The 11,392-nt window shown below is 40.4% G+C and overlaps 1 gene segment (V, D, J or C); it reads left to right on the forward strand.

The window, feature by feature from the left end:
* Positions 1–3,423: 3,423 nt before the first annotated feature.
* LOC142252715 (immunoglobulin kappa variable 4-1-like) lies at positions 3,424–10,719 on the forward strand. The segment is given in 2 exon segments: positions 3,424–3,505; positions 10,394–10,719. Coding segments are annotated over 2 exon segments (408 nt in total).
* Positions 10,720–11,392: the final 673 nt, after the last annotated feature.

Genomic DNA, 11,392 nt, shown 5'->3' on the forward strand with positions numbered 1-11,392 from the left:
CTTTACATGCAAGGTAATATCCGGTGAGGGTTATACTCTGTGGATAGAAGAGAATATACAGAACATGGCTGTGTACATGTAGTGAGAGGAGAAGAAGCACATGCCACTATATCACTGATTGTCTCCATTGTCTCTTCTCTTTTGCTTGTCTCCATTGTCTCTTCTCTTCTTGTCTCCATGTCTCTTCTCTTCTGCTTGTCTCCATTGTCTCTTCTCTTCTGATTGTCTCCATTGTCTCTTCTCTTTTGCTTGTGTCCATTGTCTCTTCTCTTCTTGTCTCCATTGTCTCTTCTCTTCTGCTTCTCTCCATTGTCTCTTCTCTTCTTGTCTCCATTGTCTCTTCTCTTCTGCTTGTCTCCATTGTCTCTTCTCTTCTGATTGTCTCCATTGTCTCTTCTTGTCTCCATTGTCTCTTCTCTTCTGCTTGTCTCCATTGTCTCTTCTCTTCTGATTGTCTCCATTGTCTCTTCTCTTTTGCTTGTGTCCATTGTCTCTTTTCTTCTTGTCTCCATTGTGTCTTCTTTTCTGCTTATCTCCATTGTCTCTTCTGCTTGTCTCCATTGTCTCTTCTCTTCTGCTCCCAGTTTCCTGTGGAGAAATTGTAATGACTGAGACTCCAGATTATATGTCAGTGTCACCAGGAGAAACAGCCACCATCACATGTAAATCCAGTGAAAATGTTTATAGCTCTTGGGATAAAAAGGATTGTATAGCCTGGTACCAACAGAAACCCGGGCAGTCGCCAAAACTTCTAATTTATGATGTGAATACTCAACAATCAGGAATCCCAGAGAGATTCACAGGATCTGGATCTGGAACATCTTTCACTCTTACAATCCGAGGAGCGACAGAGGACGATGCAGCAGATTATCACTGTCAGCAGTATAATACCCATCCTCTCCACAGTGATACAGAGCCGTACAAAAAACCTCCGTCCCCCTCCCCCTTTATGTCGCTGTATTACAGTGCTGTACAGAGATGAAGGTGCAGAGAATTAGCAGAGCGCTCAGTGATTATTTCCGTCTCTGCTTTTCTTATTCTTCTGCAATATAAATAGCAGTAACTAGTTAAGCGGGCTTTACACGCTACGACATCGCTAGCAATTGCTAGAGATATCGAGCGTGTAAGCACCCGCCCCCGTCGCCCATGTGATATCGTGTGATCGCTGCCGCTGCGAACATTATTGCTACAGCAGCGTCACACGCACTTACCTGGTCGGCGGCGTCACTGTGACTGCTGAACAATCCCTCCCTCAAGGAGGAGGGACGTTCGGCATCACAGCGACGTCACCGCGACGTCACTTAGCGGCCGGCCAATCAAAGCGGAGGGGCGGAGATGAGCGGGACATAACATCCCGCCTACCTCCTTCCTTCCGCATTGTGGTCGGCGGCAGGTAAGGAGACGTTCCTCGCTACTGCGGTGTCACACACAGCGATGTCTGCTGCCGCAGGAGCGACGAACCACATCGATAATCAACCATTACCAATTTTTAGTTTTGGGTGAACGATTTTCACCATTTTTGAGGTCGCTTAAGGTCGCTGGTAAGTATCACACACTGCGATATCGTTAATGACGCCGGATGTGCGTCACTAACAACGTGACCCCGACGATAAAACATTAACGATATCGTAGCGTGTAAAGTCCCCTTTAGAGTATATATAGTATATACAATCATACTCAATTAGATGATGCCAGAAGAGAATATGTAAGATTCAGCAGAAATGAAGCATAAAACATATAATGAAGGGGTCCTGAGGTGTCAGAGGTGGGACCACATCAGTTGAGTTAAGTCTAAAGGCCCTGTCACACACAGAGATAAATCTGCGGCAGATCTGTGGTTGCAGTGAAATTGTGGACAATCAGTGCCAGGTGGCTGTGTACAAATGGAACAATATGTCCATGATTTCACTGCAACCACAGATCTGCCAAAGATTTATCTCTGTGTGTGGCAGGGCCTTAAGTCAGTTGAAGTTTGAGTTGAAGTGGAGAGTCAAGTTCTGACAGGCGTGAAGCGGAGACTGTGCAGTGTAGTCAGGGGTAGGGGCCTTTGGACTACCTGGCTAGGTGAGCAGGGCCACAGGCGACGGAGATCCGGTCGCGGGAGACCTAAAGTGGACCGGGGCAAGGTTGTAGCCCACCGGTGCCGACAGTGGGAATCCGGTCCAGAGGCCATGCACAGTCGGGGTACCTCGACACTATGGCGAGGAAGGTTGCAAGCCCCCTTGTCAATTGACCAGCCGGGGACAAGGTTTCAGGCCTTGTTCCATAGAAAACAACATTTGAGGAGCAAGGATTGTCCACAAAAAAACAGTGATTTCAATAAGTTTAATTTCTGAATAATTCATAAAAATATGCATATAAATGTTAAAATCAATAATAATAATAATAATGATGCTTCAACATGAGGGACGATATATAAGCAAAAATATAAAAATGACTATAAAACGTGCACCAAAGTATATACAAAGCCGAACTGTTTATCAAATTTAGATTAAATAACATAAAACAATGTATTCCAAATTTTTATATATATATAGGTTAAATATCCTTATTAAAACCTTCATGCGTTTATGAAAAATTATTACTACTTTTCTTTAAAAATTTTATAGGCCGATGGATAAGAAACATCTACGTGTGACTTTATAAAAATTAATAACAATAATACTCAAGGTAAAATAGTGTGTGAATCATATAAAAATTAAGAACACACAATGTGCATAAGACTATATTACTCAAAAAATTATTGTGAAAATAGGGGTGAAACAATCACTAAATAAATCAAAAATAAAAGTAAAAAACAAGATGCAATGTGCAAAGTGCTAATTTTGATAAAAGTCACATGAAAATGTAAAACTAAAGCCTAATTCAGTAAAGATCTCTAAATATAAGCACAATAATGACCAAAAAGTCTCAAAACACAGAGTGTAATGTACAGACCTGCAATTCAGATCGCATGAAAGTTATAAGAAGGAAAGGAACTAATCAGCCAAAATACCTTTAAAAATATTCAAGCCAAATGGCAAAAAACGATCTCAATAAAAGAAAAAAAGAGCAGAATAGGAAGAAAAATTCAGCTGTATATTACAAAATAATAAGCAGAAAAAGTTGTTAAATAAGGTGCCAAAGTGCTTACCAGTATATAAATATATATACACAAGCTGTCAGCTACAGTCTTAGACAAGATAAATAGCAAAGCACAGTATAGTGTTCAGCAATTTAGCTGAATATAGCAAAGTTGCTTGACTAAAAAGAAAAGTGCTAACGTGCTTATAAGTGTGCATACATATAGAAACTATCAGCTCCAGAGTCACAAATGAATATAAGGTGTCAGGAAAAAAAATATATACAGAAAAACGCGACTTAGTGTTCAGCTATTCAGCTGCATATAGCAAGGTTAATTGGCTACAAAAAGTAAAAGTGCTAATGTGCTTACAAGTGCATATGCATACACAGGCTGTCAGCTCCGAGATCAGGAATAAAGATAAAGATAAAGATAAACAACAAGGTGAATGGCAAAGCACAATGTAGTGTTCAGCAATTTAGCTGAATATAGCAAAGTTGCTTGGCTAAAAAGAAAAGATGCTAAAGTGCTTATAAGTGTGCATACATATAGAAACTATCAACTCCAGAGTTACAAATGAATATAAGGTGTCAGGAAAAAAAAAATATACAGAAAAATACGGCTTAGTGTTCAACTATTCAGCTGCATATAGCAAGGTTAATTGGCTACAAAAAGTAAAAGTGCTAATGTGCTTACAAGTGCATATGCATACACAGGCTGTCAGCTCCGAGATCAGGAATAAAGATAAAGATAAACAACAAGATAGGGCCAAGTGTTCAAGAAAGAAGGTGCTAAAATGCTTAAAAGTAATAGTAATGGTAATTACCAAAAGTGCATGTGCTATACCATCCCTCTACTCCGACGTACGTTTCCAGTATTCTTAATAGACAATAGGTCTCCCAGGGGGGTCTGTCAGATTTTTATGGATCTTCGGAATTAAATAAAAAGTGGCTATACGGGGTTGATAATCCTTAATAAAATCAAAAACATTTTTTGGGATTACATTCTCAGAAACTGCCCCATCCAAAATGTCCAATAATTCCTTTTTGAAGGAAGGAGTAGGGTTAGTGGCCAATTTTTTTTATAACAGATGGTATTATTCAACAAAAGAAAAAAGGGAACACTGTAGGGACATAGAAAAAGCAAAAAGTGAAAAAGAAGATGTTGTATTGAAAACTATACCGAGGCATTTTAAAGCATTTCACGACTGTAACCCCAGATTTTTAAAGATTAAAGGAATTGATCAGGTAAATATGGGTCAAAGAGGAGGAAATCTAGCTAAGATCTTGGCCCAAGTTGAAAGCTGCTGGATATATCGTCTGGGTAGTTTAAAACCAGGGGGATTAAATGAACAATTTGGGTTTGGGGCTTTTCTGTAATTTTGTCTCAGGATGATAGAGTTTGTTGGTTTTTATTAATTTTAATATTTTTTGGATGTGTGTATGTATGTATGTGTGTATATATGCATGTATATGTATGTATGTATGTGTATGTATATATATGTATATATATATATATATATATATATATATATATATATATATATTATATTGGTTGTGCATAGAGGTATCTATTTTTAAGGAGCGAATGGGTCTTGTGTATTTTTAATTTTATATTTTTAATTTTAATATAAATGTATTTATCTATATATTCACATTTTTTTCACATGTATTAAACAATTTTAATTAATAAAGGTATTAATCCTTTTTTTTTTTCCTTTTTCTAATTTATTTAGAGTCTCTAGAACTGATACACTGAAGGATATGTATTGTTGCAGTACTATAATGGATCGATATGGGATCGGCAGAATTAAAAATTCATTCATATCTAACAAAGATTTATCTGTATATATTAAAATATTTTTGGGTATCATATGCTTTGTAATGAATTTTTGATTATTTATATATGTATTGATTAAATTAATAATGTTGTATGATTTAAGATTTTAGTATTCATGTATTTGTATTTTAATCCTACTTATTTTGATTGTAATATATAGTTTTCTTCAGTGATATTGGGATTAATTGCGGAGACTGACCCAGTGCGCATGTGCTCCCATTCTGTAACGTTGTTCCCTGAGTTCGCGGCATATATGGTTGCTAGGTTTCTAAACCAGCATCCAATGCCGCGGATTAGGGATTATTTACTGACCGGAACACTATTGGCTCCATGCGCCACATATGGAATCAGTTTGCCGTAATTATAGAGGTATATAAGACCCATCCCCTCTACCCTGCACACACGCTCCCTGAGGAAGAATACTGGAAAGGTACGTCGGAGTAGAGGGACGGTATAGCACATGCACTTTTGGTAATTACCATTACTATTACTTTTAAGCATTTTAGCACCTTCTTTCTTGAACACTTGGCCGTATCTTGTTGTTTATCTTTATCTTTATTCCTGATCTCGGAGCTGACAGCCTGTGTATGCATATGCACTTGTAAGCACATTAGCACCTTTACTTTTTGTAGCCAATTAACCTTGCTATATGCAGCTGAATAGTTGAACACTAAGCCGTATTTTTCTGTATATTTTTTTTTTTTCCTGACACCTTATATTCATTTGTAACTCTGGAGTTGATAGTTTCTATATGTATGCACACTTATAAGCACTTTAGCATCTTTTCTTTTTAGCCAAGCAACTTTGCTATATTCAGCTAAATTGCTGAACACTATACTGTGCTTTGCTATTTATCTTGTCTAAGACTGTAGCTGACAGCTTGTGTATATATATTTATATACTGGTAAGCACTTTGGCACCTTATTTAACAACTTTTTCTGCTTATTATTTTGTAATATACAGCTGAATTTTTCTTCCTATTCTGCTTTTTTTCTTTTATTGAGATCGGTTTTTGCCATTTGGCTTGAATATTTTTAAAGGTATTTTGGCTGATTAGTTCCTTTCCTTCTTACAACTTTCATGCGATCTGGATTGCAGGTCTGTACATTACACTCTGTGTTTTGAGACTTTTTGGTCATTATTGTGCTTATATTTAGAAATCTTTACTGAATTAGGCTTTAGTTTTACATTTTCATGTGACTTTTATCAAAATTAGCACTTTGCACATTGCATCTTGTTTTTTACTTTTATTTTTGATTTATTTAGTGATTGTTTCACCCCTATTTTCACAATAATTTTTTGAGTAATATAGTCTTATGCACATTGTGTTCTTAATTTTTATATGATTCACACACTATTTTACCTTGAGTATTATTGTTGTTAATTTTTATAAAGTCACACGTAGATGTTTCTTATCCATCGGCCTATAAAATTTTTAAAGAAAAGTAGTAATAATTTTTCATAAGCGCATGAAGGTTTTAATAAGGATATTTAACCTATACATATATAAAAATTTGGAATACATTGTTTTATGTTATTTAATCTAAATTTGATAAACAGTTCGGCTTTGTATATACTTTGGTGCACGTTTTATAGTCATTTTTATATTTTTGCTTATATATCGTCCCTCATGTTGAAGCATCATTATTATTATTATTATTCTTATTATTATTATTATTATTGATTTTAACATTTATATGCATATTTTTATGAATTATTCAGAAATAAAACTTATTGAAATCACTGTTTTTTTGTGGACAATCCTTGCTCCTCAAATGTTGTTTTGAATTTTATTAGCAGTGAATATTAATTTCAGACCTTGTTGTTACTTGTTCCATAGAAGCCCAGAGAGCAAAACGGAAGCCCAACACTGGGGATAGGGCATCCGTCAGAACCTACAGAGAGCCCAAGGGTCAGATTTCGCGGGCCACAGCTCCCAAATACATACAAAACCGGGAGTGGACTCCTCCGTTCCATGCAAAGTCGTCCAAAAGGAGAAACAAACACAGCGTGCAGGAGGAAGGGACACCTGTTCACTAACCAGGGTGTGGGACCCGAGTACACCCTCCAACGGCAACCGGTCACTGGCAACTTGGTTTACCACTGGACTTGTGTGAAATTACTGAACTGTGAGTACACCCTTGTCCCCCGGTCCAATCCGGCGTGCGACCTCCAGCAGCCATCACTCCCATGTACAGACACAGGACCACAGGACTACACCTCCCCTACCCGTGGAGGGGTTCCCATCTAGCTGCCCTGTTCCACCAGCCCCGGGCGCCCCATCACCAGGCAGCGGCGGTGCCGCCATCCCTCACTGCAACCCACGGGTGGCGTCACAGATAATTCCCCCTGTACATAACCCCCTTTTCCGACGGTTGTAAGGACGGACGGCAGTGTGAGCCCGGGTCCGATCACCACTCGAGCCGCAGCAGCGAACCCGGATCCGAGCAGGCTCCAGGGAAGCAGCAGCGGCCCCCGCCTGCAAAACTCTCCTATACATATTTCTCTTAGCACTCAACTTTCCCATGTTTTGATATAAATCTTTCCCTCACTACCCAGCTTTCCCATGCTCTGATATCAAGGGCAAGCTGGGTGCTGAGGGAAAGTTGCATAGCATAGCATGAGAAAGCTGGGTGCTGAGGAAAAGATGGATATCAGAACATGGAAAGCTGGGTACTGAGAGGAAAAAGGGATATCGGAGCATGGGAAAGCTGGGTGCAGAGGAAAAGAGCCAAGTGTAATCATCCTGTACCCCGAGGGGGGTCTCGGACCTTATTTTGCACTGGGGCCCATCAAACTCTAGTTACGCCACTGCTTCACACTGGTACCAACAAAAATCAGGAGAAAGACTAAAGTGTCATATACACTGGATATAAAAGTCTACACACCCCTGTGAAAATGGTGGGTTTTTGTCATGTAAAAAAAATCCTAACAAAAAGAATAATTTCAGAACTTTTTGCCATCTTTAATGTTGCCTATATTCTGTACAATCCAATTGAAAAATAAATAAAAATCTTTTTTTCATGGAAAAAGAAAAATAACTAAAATAATAAATAAATTTGCACTGTTAAACTAATACTTTTTACAACATTCACTCTTCCTTGCAGTAGCTCTAGATCTGTCAGATTGTGGGGTCATCTCCTATGTACAAAGCCCCAGCGCGCCACAGATTTTCAATTAGATTCAGGCCTGGGCTTGGGTTGGGCCATTGCAAAACTTTCAGCCTCTTCTGGTGAAGCCATTCTTTTGTTGATTTAGAGATTGTTTAGAGTTTTTAGGTTGAAATCCAAAATTCCTCTTCATCTTCACATTTTCAACAGAAGTCCAAAATTGACTGATATTTGAAACTGTTCATAATTGTCTCCACCTTGACTAAAGCCCTAGATGCAGCTGACAAAAAAACAGCACAAAGAAAAATGCTGCCTCCACCATTGTCACTGTGGGTATGGTGTTCTTTAGGTGATGTGAAGTGTTGGTTTTGCGCCAAACGCACCTTTTGGAATCATGGCCAAAAAATGTAAACGTCAGGCTCACATTATTCCCACATACGTTTGGCAGACATGATGTAGGTTGTGGCAGAACATAGCTGGGCTTAGACGTTTTCAGTATTTTGTATGAAAAGGCTTCTATCTTGTCACCCTCCCCACAGGCCAGATATTTGGAAGATGCAGAACATTGTTGTCACATGCATTACATAACCAGTACTTAGGCCATGTGCACACTTTGACTATTTGCAGATGATTTTCCTGCATCAATACCCAGTGTTTACCAGAAAATACTGATGATTTTTTACTTCCTTTTTTCAAAATTCTTTTGAATGGGTGAAAAACACTGCAAAATGGTGAAAGAATTGACGCTGCAGATAAGAAAAAGCTTTTATGATTTAAATCCACAAGGAAGAAATTACCAGCCTGGGGATGAGATTTCAGAAACCGCCTTTAGCTCAGTCACTAGAACTGTAAAACACAGTGGGAAAAAATTCACAAAACATTAGGAGAAAAGTGCAGCATGTGAATAAAGCCTTAGATGTCAGTATTTGTAATCCACATCCAAAACCAACAGAGAAACGTTTCATAGGAAGATCTTCTCTTCTGAGCACAATTCTCTATATCGTGTGATAGAGATGGAAGGAGGATTTATCAGAATTCACCCCAGGACATCGCTGATCGTCATCACTTCTATACTGTAAAGGGGGCTTTAAACGCTGCGACATCGCTAATGCAGAGTCGTTGGGGTCACGGAATTTGTGACACACATCCGGCCGCATTAGCGATGTTGCTGCGTGTGACACCGATGAGCGATTTTGCATCGTTGCAAAAACGTGCAAAATCGCTCATCGGTGACATGGGGGTCCATTCTCGATTATCGTTACTGCAGCAGTAACGATGTAGTTCGTCGCTCCTGCGGCAGCACACATCGCTATGTGTGACGCCGCAGGAACGAGGAACCTCTCCTTACCTGCCGCCGGCCGCTATGAGGAAGAAAGGAGGTGGGCGGGATGTTCTGGCCACTCATCTCCGCCCCTCCACTTCTATTGGGCAGCCGCTCAGTGACGTCGCTGTGACGCCGCATGGACTGCCCCCTTAGAAAGGAGGCGGTTCGCCGGTCACAGCGACGTCGCTGGGCAGGTAAGTATGTGTGACGGGTCTGCGCGATGTTGTGCGGCACGGGCAGCGATTTGCCCGTGTCGCACAACAGATGGGGGCAGGTACCCACGCTAGCGATATCGGGACCGATATCGCAGCGTGTAAAGTAGCCTTAAGTCTCATACTTTACCTTATTTCTGTTAATAAATCTGCATTTTGGGTAAATCGGATCTTACTTTGTCATTATACATGGGGCTGGTACTGACCCAACACAGCAAAATACACAGATCAGGAAACTTCTCCATTTACAATATTACAGATCAGATGGATTAGATTGTTACTTCTGATATCTATGGACAGGATTATCTCCTCCGTTATTCTTCTCACTGCTGATCAGCCCATAAAGCAGCAGATGATGTAATCTCCTATAATCCGGTGATTTGCCTATTTCCTGTTACATCATCTCATACGATTTCCCTGTAGATTTCATGTGATATAAATAAGACATGAAAGCAATGATGGGCGTCTGTGAGTGTCCAGAACAGTGAGGATGGTTTCCCTGAGATCTCTGCTCTGTGCGCTGTATCTTTACATGCAAGGTAATATCCGGTGAGGGTTATACTCTGTGGATAGAAGAGAATATACAGAACATGGCTGTGTACATGTAGTGAGAGGAGAAAAAGCACATGTCACTATATCACTGATTGTCTCCATTGTCTCTTCTAATTGTCTCCATTGTCTCTTCTCGTCTTGTCTCCATTGTCTGTCCTCTTCTGATTGTCTCCATTGTCTCTTCTGATTTTGTCCATTGTCTCTTCTCTTCTTGCCTCCATTGTCTCTTCTCTTTTGATTGTCTCCATTGTCTCTTCTCTTCATGTTTCCATTGTCTCTTCTCTTCTGCTCACAGTTTCCTGTGGAGAAATTGTAATGACTCAGACTCCAGATTATATGTCCGTGTCACCAGGAAAAACAGTCACCATCTCGTGTAAATCCAGTTCAAGTGTCTATAGCTCTTGGGCTAAAAAGGATTGTATAGCCTGGTACCAACAGAAACCCGGGCAGCCGCCAAAACTTCTAGTTTATGATGTGAATACTCAGCAATCAGGAATCCCAGAGAGATTCACAGGATCTGGATCAGGAACTGATTTCACTCTTACAATCAGCGGAGCGACAGAGGACGATGCAGCAGAGTATTCCTGTCAGCAATATTATGACTTCCCTCTCACACAGTGATACAGAGCCGTACAAAAACCTCCATCCCCATACCCTATTATGTCGCTCTATTACAGTGTTGTTCAGAGATGAAGGTGCAGTGAATTAGCAGAGCGCTCAGTGATTATTTCCGTCTCTGCTTCTCTTATTCCTCTGGGATATAAAAAGCAGTAACTAGTCAGGGCATATACAGTATATACAATGATACTCAGATGATGTCAGAAGAGAATATCTTAGAATCAGTACAAATAAAGTATAAAACATACACAGAAAATTTGAAGAAGTCCTAGGGGACCGGAGAATAGAGATGAGCGATGTTGTCAGGGCCAGGCGGTCGGGCAGACCCAGGAGGTGGATCCACTGGGCCGAACTCTAAGATGGTGGTAAGGAGTCCGGTAGCTGAAGCACTATGGGCAGTAGAACAGTCCGTGCCAGTGAGTGTAACGAAGGAGTCCCTGGGACCGCGGAGTCACAGATGGTAGTCCGGGTGACGTAGCTCAGGTTCGGAAGCCGAGGTGATGTCAGGCGGGGTCCGGAACCTTTGGAGCGAGATGACGGGTCACCGCAGGGATCCGAGATGGTACGGACTGTCAGATGGCAGACGGACAGCGTGCGGGGTTCAGGATTCAGCAGGACCGGATGGCGAGGCAGGATCAGCTCTAGAAGAGAGATACGTGAGTATGGCAAGACGACA

Source organism: Anomaloglossus baeobatrachus, chromosome 1 (assembly GCF_048569485.1).
Source record: "Anomaloglossus baeobatrachus isolate aAnoBae1 chromosome 1, aAnoBae1.hap1, whole genome shotgun sequence".
NCBI lineage: Eukaryota > Metazoa > Chordata > Amphibia > Anura > Aromobatidae > Anomaloglossus > Anomaloglossus baeobatrachus.